At 37.8% G+C, this 17,653-nt stretch overlaps 2 protein-coding genes across 5 annotated transcripts; one reads left to right on the top strand and one right to left on the bottom strand.

Moving 5' to 3' along the window:
• Positions 1–1,274: 1,274 nt before the first annotated feature.
• On the bottom strand, positions 1,275–8,775 carry pgam5 (PGAM family member 5, serine/threonine protein phosphatase, mitochondrial). Of its 2 annotated transcripts, none has more exons than XM_067439358.1 (6): positions 8,335–8,775; positions 7,041–7,213; positions 6,807–6,932; positions 4,724–4,812; positions 4,229–4,359; positions 1,275–2,117 (listed from the first exon to the last, which is right to left on the bottom strand). In XM_067439358.1, the coding sequence occupies exons 1-6, from the start codon at positions 8,529–8,531 to the stop codon at positions 1,967–1,969; spliced, it is 867 nt and encodes a 288-aa protein (XP_067295459.1). In that variant the 5' UTR covers positions 8,532–8,775; the 3' UTR covers positions 1,275–1,966. The 2 variants fall into 2 exon arrangements, with proteins under 2 accessions (XP_067295459.1, XP_067295457.1); XM_067439356.1 differs by having other exon boundaries at positions 4,229–4,362; positions 8,335–8,772.
• Positions 8,776–9,515: 740 nt separating this feature from the next.
• poli (polymerase (DNA directed) iota) lies at positions 9,516–17,653 on the top strand. Of its 3 annotated transcripts, none has more exons than XM_067440256.1 (10): positions 9,516–9,724; positions 9,944–10,066; positions 10,344–10,508; positions 11,184–11,327; positions 11,526–11,759; positions 11,835–12,013; positions 12,792–12,883; positions 12,982–13,115; positions 13,252–13,454; positions 16,761–17,653. In XM_067440256.1, exons 1-10 carry the CDS (start codon positions 9,655–9,657, stop codon positions 17,574–17,576), a joined length of 2,160 nt encoding a protein of 719 aa, XP_067296357.1. In that variant the 5' UTR covers positions 9,516–9,654; the 3' UTR covers positions 17,577–17,653. The 3 variants fall into 3 exon arrangements, with proteins under 3 accessions (XP_067296357.1, XP_067296360.1, XP_067296359.1); XM_067440259.1 differs by having other exon boundaries at positions 13,361–13,454; positions 16,761–16,899; XM_067440258.1 differs by lacking the exon at positions 9,944–10,066.

The following is a 17,653-nucleotide window of genomic DNA, read 5'->3' on the forward strand; positions in this document are numbered from 1 at the left end:
GAGTGAATATTATGAAAACTCAAATGTCTACATCATATTTTTTGGAGAGAAAAAAAAGTGTCCAACTAGTGTTTTTTATTTCTAAAATCAATATTGGTTTTACTGTATTAAAGGTGCCCTAGAATGATTTGAAACAATATGTTAAATTGTTCTCTATCTACTTAGAGGGTATGTGGCTTATTTAAGGGCAAATATTGTCCAGATAAAGTTTTACAGGTCCATTTACAACCCTATAAATTGTCCCTAGGATGTAACGCTCTGTTTTTGCCTTATTTGGAAGGTCATGAATATTAATGTTGAGTTCTGCTCTGATTGGCTTATTTCAGCAGCTCACAGCTCCAGACCGTCCTGACACTAGCCTGACAAGCCAGACCCACATCAAGATGTTTGCTATGTAAATTAAATTTGCTGCCGCTAGGGTGCGTCTAGGTTTCTAGCAGGTTTCTAGGCTATCCTGATTCCACAACACAGACCGACTAAATGAAACTTCAAGCAAAAAATCTCAAACGGAGATTGATAAAATGCACCCTACTTGTTTATTGGTGTTCCGCGCACGAGAAAATGCTCGCGTTCCCCCAAACAGAGCTTTTCTGTGAAAAGAACTCGTAACTATCCAGTGTTTTACCTAAACATGTCGAATCTGGCAACCGTATGCACACGAGCTCTCTCTCGCGCACGGTCATTAGACACTATTTAATTTGTGTGGTAATTGGAATATCCTATTGTTACCTAGATAATGCTGTCTCTCTAAGAAACTTTCAATTTAATCAGAAATTGTTTAAACAGCTAGGCAATAAGTGGATAAATTACTGCTTGCAGGAATATAGTTGCCCCTTTCTTCAGTTTAAGACGCTGAGTGAAGCTTGCTTGAAATGGGCCGAACAAACGGTTATAATAAACCTCAACCATGTGTCATGCATATAAATGATCCCCAATGCTTACGTCATGGTTGGGTTTATGTTGAGAAGCACTTTTTTTTCTTTTGAGTTTTTGATTTACATAAGAAGTAGGAGGCAATGGTGTTTAAAACTCACAGTATGTGATGTCCATGTACTGAACTCTTATTATTTCACTATGGCAAGGTTAATTCAATGTTTCATTCTAGGGCACATTTAAATGAAAAAAAAAAACATGAAAATGCTAAAATTACTTATGATCCTAAAATAGGCTTTATGTCCTGATCATACAGGTCTTTTTTTTTTAGCTCAATTTAATTTTGAACTGAAATATGACTTATGAAGTCAAAACTGAAGTATGACACACACACACTGAACTTAATGAAAAACTTTTACTGTCTGTTTTCTTTGCATACAAACAATCATCAGACTTTAATACTGGGTCATCCTCAACCTCTCAATGGCAAGATTCTCACATTTTAGCAAACTCACGCCTTGCCTCTAAAACAATCACAAACATACGTAATCACGTAAACAGTGCAAACAGACACCAACTGCCTCAACAAGGCCTCCAGAGTTTCCATAATGCCCCCGGAAAAGGACGTCTCGTTATAAACATAAAAAAGGTACACTTGCTGGTTTTTTTCAACTTTCCATCACGGATATTGATCAGACGAAGCATGGCACAGGAGTGTCTAATTGGAGAAATATCAATAATCCTTAACATGTCTGTTTTAAAAAATACAAAATTATTACACCCAAGACACTTACGGAGAAGATCACCACAGCATCAGATGATAGAGTTGCAAAGGATATTTTTCATCAGCAATGTTCTCCTAAACTGCCGCCATGTATGATGATTATTAAACTAGCTGTAAGAGGTGGTGGATTTGAGATCATATTCCGTATTCTGGAATTTTGTGAATCGAAAACAACATTCATATTTCAGACAGTGTTCAGCAGAACATTTACGGACATTTTTCGACCCTTTGAAACTCTAACGTCTGTCCATCTTAGTTATCATTCAGTTCTAGGTTGTAATGAGGCCATGCTGGTCTAGCTTAAGAACATCAAGTCCGGGTGAGTTTATCTGGAGGCATGAAGCCGGAGTCTCCCAGCGCTCTGAGCGCCACTCGGCCACTGGGTCGAATCGTCAGCCATGTGATGCTGCCGTTGTTCAGGCCCATCCTCAGCCAGCCCTCTGGAGGAAACTGCAGAGCCCTGAGACAAACACATTTCAATTACAGTCATACGTTTAACAGACACTTAATTTGAAACAGTTTAAACCATGACCAGCATGTAATTGACGATACAAGGCATGTGAATGATCAGATTATGTGGGAAATCATTTGAATTGTGATTAACTATATACAGAAACCGATCAAAGAACACTCCCTTTATAGACGCTGGAGCTGTCAATCACACAGTGCAATTAATAATAGTGACTGAGTTCTGGATTTGTGCCAAAATAATCCCTTTATAATCAAATAGGCCGTCTACACTGTGCAACAAATCTTTCATTTAAATCGTGTTTGAAGTGTTCGTTATGATAAAAGCATTTGTGAGTGCAGAAATAGAGTTGAAATCATTATTTCATATGCAAAGACGTTCGCCAATCATAGCAGTGGACGTTTACATTGACGTGTCGCAGAAGACACGCCCCTTCCGTCAGAGCATTTAAATCAGAGGGATGAAATCAGGGTAGAAAATTACCTTTAAATTCTAAATTATGACCATTTATATGCTAAAATCATACTAACATAAGTGCACCTCAGGAAACATTATGAAATAAAATAATGCAGCTCATGACCTTACCTATGCAAAAGGTGACATTACGATGCTAGGGTGTTGTGGAAAGTTCTAACAGTGTGGATATGTGGTTTTTATCATGTTACTTTGCAGTTGCTAGGGTCTGAGTTGTTTCTAGTTCCCACTCCCATGTCTCTTATGATTTTATGGTCTCTAGATATTGGTTGACTCAAAAAAAATTGGCTTTTCATTTGCTAAACTTTAACACTAGCTGCGTTTCAATTACCCTATTATTCTATTAGACAACTATGCTATTAATTGAAATTGCGAATTGAAAATACGGCCCATGGAAACACATACATTTTTTAAAAACTCCCATATATCGCAAAAACGATTTTACGCACACGAGGTGGTTATTCCAGGCAATTCGAAAAAGGATTATTTTGTGAAACTGCAGTGGAAATTTACAGGCCACCTGGCATAAAATTTGATCATTCTTTAAAGATGAAGCGGTATGTTTGGACAGAAGACGGGACCGTTTTTTATTTAACTAATAAAAGACAATGGTAATACTGGATTCTAAACAACAAAGAAATGCCACAACTTATCAAGACATCGAAGCAGATATGAGGAAGAAACACCTCATATGTGGCGCTCCCAAGTATAAGGGGCTTTCCTTGTCATTAATGCTTGGATACCAGGCATACGTCTCCTTTGATTAAAATAATCTGGCTAGTGCGGTGGCTGCGATACAGCTAAACCTACGCATATCATGAGAGGAAAAATTTCAGTTTTAGTTGCAAACCATCGGTTAATGGAAACGCTGTCATTTCACAATCCTTTTTATTGACATTTAGAAAATATTGCAAAAGTTTTGCGCAAATCTGTAATGGAAACCAGGCTACTGTTAAAGTTTAAGTGTTAGAGGTATGAGCAACAACAATAGATGTTTGACAAAGCAAGAATCAATGATAAAGGGTTGCAAACAGAGTTTATGAATTCTGCATATTCAATATGGAATCCCATTTCTGGTACATAAGGAAAGAATAACATGCACATGATTATGACATGAAAAGTCAAAAGGAATTTATGAGATGCATCATAATTATGAGCTAAAATTTACAAATGATCTAGTGCTGTCAAATCGATTAATGGCATCTAACATAAAAGTTTATATATATTATATGTATGTTTATGCTCACATATTATATAACATATATACACATATTATATAAGCAAAACCCTTTGTTAAATGTGATTAATCAATTTGACAGCAATATAATTATCACAAAGTATATTTATGATGTTAAAAATTCACACAATTATGAATTTGAACTCATCATTTTGACTTTTGACTTTTTTTTAAATCCACCATTTATCACTTACCAAATCTTTTTTTTTCTTATGTAGCAGAAATGAGCTTCCACAAAACTTTTGCAACCACGTGCGCATAATACAAAGCGATCAAAGCATACTTACGGTTGCATTTTTTAAATGGACAGACTATTTAAGGTTTTCATAAAAGCTTTCAAGAGCACAAAAAGAAGAATAAAGAGAATGGACTGAGTAGCAAGCAAACAAACCTGCACACAAAATAGCGGATGACATTAGCATGACAGACGATGATCTCGTAGCTGTCCTCCTTCTGCTTGGGGTCGGCTCTGTGGATGTAGCGGCGGAACGCTGCCTCGATCCGTGCGCCGTCCTCATGGTACTGCTGAAACCAGCACAAGAGTTTCACAACCACCCACGTGAGGACAGGAAGGACTCCATGGTGCACCCACGACAAAATCAAACTCAACATTCTTTATCAAACAACATTTCAGACATCAGGCTTTAGGGTAACCAGCAGAAAAATAACTAAAGTAACAAAAGGAGCGTTTGATGTATGGTGAAGAGATTTGAGATGGTTTCATTGTGGGGTTTGTATGCCAGCAGTAACATTCAAAGTGTGTTCTGTTATGACCTGCGTCATCAACAGAAACGACTCAACTCAACACACAAAGACAATCAAAACATGAGGACTAATAGACTTCAAATGGGTGATGATGGGCTAAGTAAGAGCGTTTTGCACTGACCACTGCCTCTGGTTTCCAGTGAGTGACAGGTGGGACGGGCTCTATGGGCGCACCCTCTCGCAGTAAATCACAGCTTACAAGCTCCACACCTAAAACATACACACGGGTCAGAAGTGAAATAAATAACCAACCATTCTGAATCTCTACAATTGCAGCACTTTACAACATGAAACATCAATTCATAACATTTAGCACACATTCTAGGAATTGCTTTTTAGTTTAATGTCATTTATTAAAGCTGCACTATGTTCTTATTCTGTCCGCTAGAGGGCGCCTATTCACAACAAAGGCGTAGTTTGATGCCGGCAAGTTTAAGCGCAGAATCATGGGACATGTGGTCTTCAACTCACAGCCAGTGGAAAAGAAGCGATTGTTGAGCAACACACGGCTCACGAGCACCGGGACTTTTTTTATGACGGGACGGGATACAGTCGCCGGAACTACTTCCGCATTTCCGGTCATGAGTATGAGGTAACTCTGCTCTGTTTATCATTTTAGATTCATTTACGTATGTTTAAAATGATGTTATGACTTTCTCTGTGTGTTCGCTCGGCAACTGCTGTGACACTTGTTGCACACTGCTAAGAGTAAAGCGTTTCTGCCAAATAAACCGAGGGTAACAGATATAACACAATTGACAGGCGATTCCCTCAGACGTCCCGGCTCCTTAGTTAAAATATCAATTATCACACTTTACAAATTTACAAATAGAAACATTTGGGATAATGTAAGAACTCAACTAGGGCTGGGCGATAAAACGATAACGATAATTATCACTATATAATTTTCCTCGATAAAACGATAATGATTCGATTAATTCTCGATATAATGCTTACGCGCTATGCATAAAGCGGTGCATGCGTATTGCAGACCGGGCTTCTGGGTGCTGCACGCGCTGTTGTTTACAGTCAGTGGCTGACAGGTTTGAGGGTCGGAGTGAAGCGTAGAGAGAAAAATGAGCAATAGTGAAGAAAACTCAGAGCTCACGACTAGCTCAGAGGACACAGATATCGTTGACAAGTTAGTTCGCTCAACTTCAGTGGTTTGGAGATATTTCGGCGATCCCATCCAACATCAAACAGAGCGAGGTACGTTGGCTGCTTATCATAGGTTCACCACGCAGAATTTTATTATTAAAATTATAAATTATAAAATTATAATTATTCTTCGAAGTTCTTCCAGATAACATTGATCCCAACACAGCGGTAAATCTACATTAACTACATTCACGCACAGCAGGCTTATCACCTTGTTAGCTGTAGTGGGTGACTTGCAAGCTAACGCTACCAAAGTATAATCACACTAACATCGTTATTATAATTGTTTGTCTTTGGTGATGTATTAATGACTCGCCATCGCATGTATCAAAAGAGAAATAATTTCATCCAATGTTTAAAATTAATGAAATAGACTAGACAGCCCTTACTGGAGATCCACAAATACTGAACTTTGCTCTCTCCCTCCTCTCCCGACCGGCCCACTGTCGGTGAGGTGTGTGTGTCGGTGAGATGGGTGTGTGTGTTTGGGCGTGTGAGTGTGTGTGAGAGAGAGCGATGCATGGTGGAACAATCCACTGTGAGGCAAGAGAGGGGGGACTCAAAATGGTTCTTAACTTAAAACGCTTTTCTTTCTTTTTTTTGCCCGTTTGCATTTTTAGTGTTTTACAAGCCTACTTACACAATTAAGTAATGATATAATTGATATACAGTGTAGAGTAAAAAAATGCTTACCACAATTCATATTTTAATAAATAAAATCTACCTCAGTTTTAATAAATTGTTCACCTGTTTGGGAAGTTTGACAATGTTTTGACAATAAAGGATAGTTTAAAACCACAGTTAACTGTCTGTTTTCTACATCTTTCAACTCAGGAGCAAAAATATGCCTTTAAACTTTAAAGAAATAAAGATTTTACATTTATTGTGATATTTATCGATATCGAATGATATGGAAAATTATATTGTGATAATTTTTTGGGCCATATCGCCCAGCCCTAAACTCAACTGAACAAAATAAATCACACTGGCCTATTTTTACCCCTGAATTTTTAGCTGAATGGTTTAATCCAAGATTGAGCCTGTACCTGGCAGGTATTTGCTGATGATGTTGGCTGTCTCTGTTGCTCTGGTCATGGAGGAGTGGATGAGTACATCGTACTTCAAACCGAGTGCTTCTAATCTCTGTCCTGTAAACTCAGCCTGTTCACGTCCTGCAACCATGCATAACCAGCATGTGATCAATTTGGTGGTCTAATGTAACATTTAATGGATTAGGCTCAAAATCTCTATCATTTTAATATATGCTGAGGGATCAGTACCTAAAGGCGTCAAGACCCTCTCTTTATCTCCATCCCCCTTGAGGTTGTACTGAGAGTGTCGGATGAGGAAGATGTGGCGTGTGGCCTTTGGTTTGTTGTTCTCCACATCTAGACTCCCGCTGTCACCAGCACTCTCCTTTCTCTTCCCGTTCACCATAGAGGAGGGCTCACGTCTGAAAGAGTCAAAACACAAATTAGGCCCACCCAATTTAGTAACCAATGATAATGGTGGTTACTGCAGTAAATATAAACAATACGCTACTACAGCAGTGTTAATGGTTGAGTTATACTGGGAGAAACCTGATGATTAAAAAGACGATGACCAACACCAACAGACATGTTCGTCCGTTCAGGATCAGTGTGCATATTGCCATTGGTCAGACATCATCTCCAATTGAACATGTTCCATATTTATCAGGTTATGAAATGTCTGCGAAGTGATGCCATCTAATCTGGTGATCTGCATTAATCAACATCTGTTGGTGCAGTGTAAATTAGCCCTAAGTGTATTTCAATTTACATTTTTCTATTTTATGAAGCTTTTATTTGAAGAAACGTATACTGTATTTAAGGTATAATTTGTCAGTTTAAAAATAACTACAATACCATGTATAATATTCAACGTTTATAAACCAAAGGTGTTTTGAAAATGTTAAGATAGTTTTAAAAATAATATGTTCTCTCTCTTTTTTTTTTTAGAAGAACTGATTTATTTTATTATTATTATTATTATTTTCATAGTTTCCTCATTTTTTATTAATTTGACGAAATTTGACGAAAGTTAGGGTCAATTTGATCCCCACGATTAAACTTATACCCAGATTCTTAATATAATACAAGGGCATATCTGAGATTTAAAACATCAGTTGGCAGACACTTACTAACAAATTATCTAATGAGAAAGCACTTTATGTAAGAAGAAACTATATTAGTGACAATTAACCAGGTCTAATGCTAACTTCCTGAGCCAACAAGATGAGTGACACGACTGACTGACTGACACCATTTCAATCAGTGCCAAATGCAGTCAAAGACCTGGGATTAAAGCCAATGGTTTTAAAATCCATCCTTAAACTGGATGATACATTAATTATCCCCCCACTGATCAAGGCATTTGGCCTAAGGCTGCCCCATAACACTAACCAAAACCCAAATTTATATATTACAAGGATTGATGCGTAGGGCATCAACGACCAGCGGCGGTACCATTGTAGTGCCATTATGTTTCTCCAGATGCCTTGAAATACAAAGTAAGTTTACAGTAACCAATCGGAAATAACCCTTTGTTTCTTACTTGTCCCAATTATTATCCCATCCGTTCGTAGTGGGCCATGCCGCAGGCTGCGCTGCGTACACGGCAGCCAGAGTCCTTCTGAATCTGCATCGCTCTCCGAAGTACCCGTGATTATCTGCCGTGACCGCCGCGCACACGAGCACCGCGGATCCGCCGGCAATCCCGCACGCGAGACTGATCGCTTTCCGAAACGACATGACTCAAAAGACAGGACAGGTCAGGAGTCAATGGAGATAGCGGCTGCTCCTCCGAGCTCTGACGCGCCAGTCAGACGCTGTGAGTCATTGTGGTGAGGAAGTCTCACTGTTTCCTCCTTTCATAATAACGTAAAGCAAAATAATTGACAGTCACTAATACCCTGCCATCACAGATATGCGTTTCCCCCCTAAAACCATGAGTGAAAGTGTATTTGGACTCCACACATAAATGGTTTAGATAAAAACTGAACTTTCAAAAGGAGAGTCACTATTTTATTTTTGAAAGTGGCGACGAAACGAAACATCAATTTTCAAAATAAATGCCCCCAGAATGCAAAGTAACAGTTTATGTAACTGGGTCAGTTTTATAGTTTAAAAAATATTGTTAATATATGTTTTAAATATGCTTAAATATCCATGGTATTTTATTAAATTAATGCTACGTTTAAAACGTATTAAATTGATTACATATGCTTATTTTATGATTTATATAATTTGGATGTATTACTTTATATAATTGCTTATTTTAAAATGCACTCTAATTAAAAGGTATAATGCCTACATTAAGATTTTTTATGTATATTTTGTGTTATAATATAACAATTTTAGTATGCGTTTGTACAGTGTGTTTATATAAACATATGTTGTTGTTATTATTATTATTATTAATATTATTATTATTATTATTACTACTACTACTACTACTACTACTACTACTACTACTACTATTATATGCTATATATACTATATACTATTACTATTATATAATTAAAGTAACAGTTTGGTTTAAACAGTTCCAAATATGATTAACTATTCATTATTTTATTTATATCTATATTATGATTTATTTAATTTCTGTTTTGCACAGATAGCAATACATACAATAAAACCGCTGGTTTACTATCCATTTAAACCAATTTATTATATTTTGTATAATGTAATGTGACCGTGTAGTTTGCTCCAGACCTATAGGTGGCAGTAAAATGGCAGCAAATGTTAGCCAGGGGGGTTATGTTTTGATTATTAGTGGCGACATTTTTTGCTTTTGTTGATTAAAAGTGTTGTTTTAATTTGTTTGTGTGTATCATATAACTACATATCTGTCTCCTGCGTTATAGTGAAGATGGACACGGATGAGGAGGGAGACAATAATGACTGGGATCGCAGCTTAGAGTCAGACATGCTGGAGACGGGTGGGTTTCTAACCTTTGGTTCCTAACTGGACAACTATGTGAACTTCATTATATCTGTTTAAGCATTGCATGAATATTATAGACAATATTTACTCAAGGACAAGGTACACATGCTTGTTTAGTCTCTATATGTACAGCTTAATGACTCATGACAGCTTTAGACCTTACTGCAATATGAATAGACTGGATTAACTGTCCTTATTTGATTTTATATTTCAGAGGGAAGTATCAAAAACAGAGTTACTTCCATATGCCAAAGAGTGATTCTGCACTTTGACCTAGACTGCTTCTATGCACAAGTTGAGATGATCCGAAATCCAGCCCTCCGAACCAAACCTCTTGGTAAAACATCACAGGCTCAGAATATAAACGTTACAATTTTTTTTTACTAAATATACATCATACATATAAGAATATATATCTTGGTGCAGTTACTGAGATGATAAAGACAAAAACACTAATGGTTCTTGCAAAACAAATGCGATCAAAAATATACAAATGTGCACAGGTGATAGATAAATAAATATTTTAACCAACTACCAACTCGTCAAAATTCCTTCCTATCCTTCTTACATATTTAATGTCATACTTGTCTCTGTCTACATCTTTGGCCTCTTAGGGATACAGCAGAAATACATTATTGTGACATGTAACTATGTGGCAAGAGAGCATGGCGTGACCAAGCTGATGTCAGTGACGGATGCAGTGGAGAAATGCCCAGAGCTTGTGCTAGTGAAAGGAGAAGATCTCACCCATTACAGAGAGATCTCCTACAAAGTCACTGGTAAGATCATAATTTTTTATTACACAGTAAAGTATATATATTTGTATATTATATATATATATATATATATATATATATATATATATATATATATATATATATATATATATATATATCATTGTTTATTATATATGTATTATATATAATTATGATAACAAATAGTGTGTGTGTGTATATATATATATATATATATATATATATATATAAGAAATGGGGGGGTCTTTATATTTGCATAATTTATATACTATCATGCAAAAGTTGTTTTTTATTAATAATTTTATTTAGCACACACTGAATTTGCTCAAAAATGACAGTAAAGACAATGTAGTTACAAAATATTTTTATTTCATTGATAAGAAATGTTTCTTTAACACAAAAACTGAATATTAGAACGATTTCTAAAGGATCATGTGATATATATATATATATATATATATATATATATATATATATATATATATATATATATATATATAATATAAAGAAAGCTGTTCTTTTAAATTGTAATAATATTTCACAATATTACTGTTTTTACTGTAGTTTTGAAAAAAAAAAAAACATTAAAAATGTACCCACTCCAAACTGTTGAACCGAAGTGTATCTTTGTGTGACGTATTAAGTCGTACAATTCTACTTTTCTGCTTATTAACCAGACATTGACTTTATCTCCCCAAGACTTGCTGATGTCATACTGCCCCCTAGTGGAGCGGCTGGGCTTTGATGAAAACTTCATGGATGTTACAGAAATGGTGGAGAGAAGACTGAAGGAGACCTATATTTCAGATCTCTCCTTCAGTGGACACATATATAAACATGAATGTGAGTCAGAGCAAGTACGGTGGCTGTAGGCCATTGGCTACAAATCTAGACTAGTCGTTCAAAGTTTGCTGTTTTAGACCCCATAAGTAGTAGTTAATGAATTAGAAGAATTCAGCATAGTATTTTTCTTTTTGTTCCTTGTGTTCAATTGGAGAATTGCTAGAGATTTCATTACAAAATCATCATGCTCATCACTAGGTGTGGCAGTTGATGAGGAGAATGCCCGACTGGCTGTAGGCTCTGTGATAGCAGCTGAGATGAGACAAGCCATCTTCAACATGCTGGGACTCACAGGCTGTGCTGGCATTGCTAGCAACAAACTCTTGGCCAAACTGGTGTCAGGCACCTTTAAACCCAACCAGCAAACCACCCTCCTGCCATACAGCACTGCTGAGCTGATGAGCAGCCTTACAGGACTAATCAGAGTGCCTGGTAAGATGAAACATAAACTCACCCATCGCATGCCATATGCTGTTTATATTTTGTAAGCAATGGCTGTGTTCACAGGGATTGGTTACAAGACACGTGAGAAGCTAAAGGCTCTGGGTCTGGTCAGTGTGAAAGATCTACAGTTATATCCTCTGCCTGACCTGGCAAAAGAGTTCGGTGAAGTGACCGCTAAAAGGATTCAAAACCTCGCCTGTGGCATAGATGAGTCTCCAGTCACGGCGGCAGGTCCTCCTCAGGTATTCGCCATTATTATTATAGGTCGCACAGGGCAAGGTACAACAGAATGGGGGAGATTGGAGGCTTTGTTTATGAATTACATTACATTTTATATGCACATGTAGTCATTTAGGCAGACACGTTCATTCTCAATTTATTATACAAAAGCCAACAATAATTGCATTACCATAATGCCAGTGTCAAGAGTAAGCTTGAGAGATAGAGAGAAGCTCAAAGGGAAAAGTAACAATAAATATTGTACTTTTTTGTAGTCTTCATTTATTTTTTAAATCATGCTCATTTATTAAGGCTGCATTTATGTGATTAAAAATACAGTAGAAACAGACATATTGTGACATATAGCTTTTCACTTTTAATATATATTTAAAAATGTAATTTATTCATGTGATAGCAAAACATTCTTAGCAGTCCAGTCTTCAGGGTCACCCAATCCTTCAGAAATCTTTCTAACATGCTGATTTGCTCAAATTTCTTTATGATTTTATTTAACCTTGTCATTCAAAACCTGTAAAAAGTTAAATGTCAAGGTTGCTTGTCCATATTATCATACCTGTATATAAACTATTGTTTGGTGTCACAATTTTTTTGCAGTACAAACAGTAATATTATTTTGATTAGTTTAATGCATCTTTGGTAAATAAAATTATTAATTTTATTAACTTTGAACAACAGTGTATATATATCCAAATATTTGTGAAGCATAACCATTTTTGAAGCTCTGATTTCCTATGCTGCATGAAAGCTAAAATCATATGTAAGGTAAATTATATATTTCAGTCTCTCAGCGACGAGGACTCATTCAAGAAAATTTCAACACTAGAGGAAGTTGTGAAGAAAACTGAGGAACTACTCACCAGCCTGACTGAGAGGTGAAACTTAATATATTTTACAATATCAGGGTACAGTAAAACACATCAGACTTTTGTTTGGCATGTCTGTAGTTCGTTTCTTTTTAAATTGTCTCTAGGATGCTCAAAGACGGCAGGCAGCCACACACATTCAGACTAACTATTCGCCGATACACAGTCACTAATCGCTGGTTCAGTCGAGAGAGCCGACAGTGTCCTATACCCAACCACACCAAGCTCAAGATCACATGCGGTACAGTTCTGCTCTTTTGCATACCTTTACTGTATGTGCACAAAGTATTTCACAATTCACACAAATTCTAATAAACAGTATTGAGATGATTGTGACATCAACAGATTTTTCAAACATTTGCCTTTCTTTATCTTAGGAAACAGTGAGGCTGTGCCCCAGCTACTGTCATTGTCAGTAAAGCTCTTTCATAAAATGGTGGACACGCGTGAACCGTTCCATTTGACCCTGCTGAATGTGTGTTTTAGTAACCTGCAGGCTAAAAGCTCCAGCAAAAGCTCCATCGCCTCTTTCTTCACACACAAATCTCCTACAACATCACAAGTGACATCTCAACACCAGGTCAGGACATACGATTTTCCTCGCTTATTAGAGACTAATATTTAATATTTGTGTGTATATATATATATATATATATATATATATATATATATATTTATATATATATATATTTTTATATATATATGTAGTGTGTGTGTGTCATGTAGAGAATTGCTGAGAGGCCAGGAGGATGATAGGAAGGCTTAGTACAACAAAAGGGTAGTTTCCCAAATGCCAGATGTGGTTTATTTATGGCATTTCAAAAATTAAAGTACAAAACAAAAACAAAACAAAAAAATATAAACTTAATTGAACTAATACTTGTGCTAAAAACACAAAACAAAATGCTTTGAGCAGCAAAATCTGGCACTAAACAATGCCTAGTGGCATATTATATCCACAGGAACAAACTCTATTGTCTCACCTCAGACACACGGTCAAACACTTTGCACAGTATACGGAATGCAACAACCCCCCCATAACAAACTCAGACAATGGCCCTGTCCCAAATGTCACCCTAAACCATCACGGTCTTCCTCTGAGTCCGCACTTTCACAATATAAGGCCGCTTTGACTGCCGGAAAGAAATCCGCTGCGTAACCCACACCAGTGCGGACTCGGCAAAAGTGCGCATCGATGCCGCATAATGGCCGTAGGGGGGGGGGTGCTCGCGAGCACCCTTCTGAGACTTAAAATGACAACTGGGACACTCTGCGGTCTCATGGACTTAACGGAGACGTGCACGCAGCGGCCATTGTAAGTTCACAAGACTGAAAGTGCACATACAGGCCCTGTCCCAAATGGCATCCTAAACCCTCACGGTTTTCCTCTGAGTCCACATTTTCACGACATAATGCTGCTTTGACTGCCGGTTAGAAGTCCTCTGCGTAGCTCGCAAACTTGTGGGCTCAGCTGAAGTGCGTATCGAGGGTGCATAGCAGCCGCAAAGGGGGTGCTCACGAGCAACCTTCTTTAAACTTATATGACGAATGGGACACCCTACGGTCTTGTGGACTTAACGGACACGTGCACGCAATGGCCATTGTAAGTCCACAAGACCGAAAGTGCACATGAAGTGTGCCATTTGGGACAGGGCCACAATGTGCCATTTGGGATAGGGCCAATGGCTTAAATAGTTAAATTTCCCGCCAAACACTAGTGGGATAATCCATTGTCACAGGGGTGGGACCTTTTCTGGTAACATTCATCACTGAACTACACAGCAAAAAATCATTACATCAATATTATAAGTACATTTTGAATATTCATATCTTAAATCCCCCTCCTTATGCTACAAACAAACCCAACTTATAAACAGAAAAAAACATTTAATCACTTCATAAGACCCACATCTCTCCCCATGTTGGAAAATGGTATGATCAATCAGACAGCAAGCTCTGTGCTACACACCTGATCCCGTCTCCAAACTACAGAGGCCTGTTGCACAAAACTAGGATAAGGGATTAAGCCGGGATATCTTGGTGATCCTGGCTCAATTTTTCCACTAATATACAGTTATCTTTCATTCTCGTTATCGTTCTTGGTGTTAGTGTGCCTTCAGGGTACGTTTACACAACAGTGGTGTACTAAATGTTGCATGCAGATGTCAAGATTACCAAAATATCCTGGCTTAATCCCTTATCCTAGTTTTGTGCAATAGGCCCCAGGTCCTGAAAGATCAGATCTAACATGTGCTATATTATTCAAATTAACAATAAAGTAATTAAGTAAATAAAAATTTAAAACAGCCAATGGGTTGCTATTCTCCTTACCAAACATTAACAAGTTAAACCATAAATGTTGGCATTACCCCCTCACCCATGTACATCACAGCATAAAGTTTTTTAAACACAATGAATTTACCCAGCACTAGGCTGACATATGATGTCATTGTCCAAATTATTCTAATATGTTGCTTATTATTATCAGAATTGAAAATGTCACTACTAAATCAGTTGTCAAAGAACAGCATTTTTTTTAAATTAAATAGTTTTCTAAAATAGTTTTCAAACCTTTATTACAGCAGACTTACCTTTTAAAAGGGTGGTGAAACACTTCTTTGTTTCAGTCAATCTCATGTCAATCTTGAGTACCTATAGAGTATTATTGCATCCTTCATAACTCCAAAAAGTCTTTAGTTTTATTATATTTATAAAAGAAAGATAGGCTGTACCGAGTCTTTCCAGAAAAAAACGAGCGCCTGAAGGCGTATCGTGTGGGTGGAGCTAAAGAATGACGAGTGCGCACTAAGCGGTGACGTCCTCAAGCGTGGAGAAACCCATGGCTATCGATCAGATTCAGCTAATACAGATAATGGTCCAGAATCATTCGGAGGCTGAAATAAATTGAACAGGAGAAACGGCAACAGCAGGACGTCCGTCTCTGTGGTATGTACTGTATTTAGTGGCCTGTCAACATTTGTGTGTGTTTACTCGTGGTTTATGAGGACATGATTCGGTTTATGGACTAATATGCGACTAAACCTCAGCAGTAGCAAGCAAAACGGTTTTGCACGTCAGACTAGTGTAACGTTATACATAGAACAACAATGGAGTAACCGTTAGCGCATTTGAATGACGAAGCACGCGATCGTGTCGTTTACTGATGTTTACTCATGCGACGATAGCCAACAGCACAGACATTTGAAGCAGTTTTACTCACCGGCTGCTTCCAAAGCAGGACTGAACCTTTATCGCTCAGACCGCTCCGTCAAAAACACTTCTTTGGTATGATTTGGTGAAGTCCTGTGACAGCAGTGACCGTGGAGATCCACTTTGCGATGAGACTGAAGCGATGTTGTGAAGCTTCCCGTCATTTCTGTGTTCAAATCGGTTCAAATGCAGCGCTGCCTTCCCGGAATGCTGTGCTGAAGCGTTGAAGTCGCCCATAGGAATAAAGTGGAGCGTGGCGCGAACTGAGAGTGTTTATGGGCGTGCATTTCCTCTCTCGCCCGGGAGAAGAGCCCGTATAGCCCATACAAGGACCTTCCGCTCTATCGACGTCAAGCCGACCCATACTCGAAAAAAACTCTCTGAAACTTGTGAGAAACCGGAAGGAGTATTTTTGACACAGAAATACTCAATCAAACGTCCAACATTAGTTTTTGAAACTTTGTCTATGTTTAGGATGGGAATCCAAGTCTTTAACAGTGTAAAAAGCTCTGTATGCATGAAACAGCATTTCACCCCCCTTTAAATATTTCGTTTATTTATTATTGAATAACTGCAGTTACAGATGAGGTCTTGTTACCTGCCAACTATGTATTACACTTTTTATACTTGAAAACATCAACAGTTAACATAATCTGTCTTTTTGTATTGTCACTAGGTGGAACCTGATCTCTGTGAGTCTGTTGCAAATTCCCAGTTTACTCAATCAGATGTTTTACATAAAGAAGATAAAACATGGAACAGCAAGAAACCAATAAAACACACATCGATATCTCCAACCCAAAAATCACAAACACAGCCACCTTTAATCAACCCCATATCTCACAGGCAACCTGTTTCTGACCACCCACGAGTCACAAACATGAACACTAAAGAGTCTTGTATGAGCAATGTTGCAGAGGAGACTTCGTGTTCCAAGCTGCCTCCAGGTGTTGATCCAGAAGTATTCAAACTCCTTCCTGAACACATTCAAATGGAGCTTATTACCAGTTTTCAAAATAAAGAATCTGCACAGCTAATTTACGGACCCGCTGACACCTCTTCTGAAAGTATCGACGCAGTAGATCATTCCACGTTGACTTTTAACCACCCAAGAACACCAGAACGCTGTGAGTCAGCACTGAATTATAGCAGAAATTCTGCTTCTCATAACTATGAACTCGACAAGGCCTTGTCATCTGCTCAGTCCACCATGGAATTTCATTCTGGGCTCATCAAAGACACAGCAAGTCATGATATCCCACCCACCACTGAGGCACCTCAGTCAGACATCCCTGCAAATGTGGACCCTTATGTATTCTCACAACTTCCTGCTGATGTGCAAAGGGAGTTACTGACAGAATGGAAACAGCAGAGGCCCGTCCTAAAAATCTCAGCCAAACACTTGCATAAATCCTCCAATACCAAAGACAAGAAGAACACTGCTAAAGGCAGCCATTGTAATAACATACTGAAATACTTTAAGCCCAACTGAGCACAGAGACACTTAAAGGGTTAGTTCACCCAAAAATGAAATTGATGTCATTAATGACTCACCCTAATGTCGTTCCA

The sequence above is a fragment of the Pseudorasbora parva genome, chromosome 3, assembly GCF_024679245.1.
Source record: "Pseudorasbora parva isolate DD20220531a chromosome 3, ASM2467924v1, whole genome shotgun sequence".
NCBI lineage: Eukaryota > Metazoa > Chordata > Actinopteri > Cypriniformes > Gobionidae > Pseudorasbora > Pseudorasbora parva.

Coding starts and splice junctions, on each gene's coding strand:
- pgam5 (XM_067439356.1), bottom strand. CDS start 8,531: ATGTCGTTTCGGAAAGCGATCAGTCTCGCGTGCGGGATTGCCGGCGGA. Junction 7,214..8,334: donor TGGGATAATAATTGGGACAA/GTAAGAAACAAA, acceptor TGACTCTTTCAG/ACGTGAGCCCTCCTCTATGG. Junction 2,118..4,228: donor ATCCGCTATTTTGTGTGCAG/GTTTGTTTGCTT, acceptor TGTTTGTCTCAG/GGCTCTGCAGTTTCCTCCAG.
- poli (XM_067440256.1), top strand. CDS start 9,655: ATGGACACGGATGAGGAGGGAGACAATAATGACTGGGATCGCAGCTTA. Junction 10,067..10,343: donor CCTCCGAACCAAACCTCTTG/GTAAAACATCAC, acceptor TTGGCCTCTTAG/GGATACAGCAGAAATACATT. Junction 11,328..11,525: donor ACACATATATAAACATGAAT/GTGAGTCAGAGC, acceptor GCTCATCACTAG/GTGTGGCAGTTGATGAGGAG.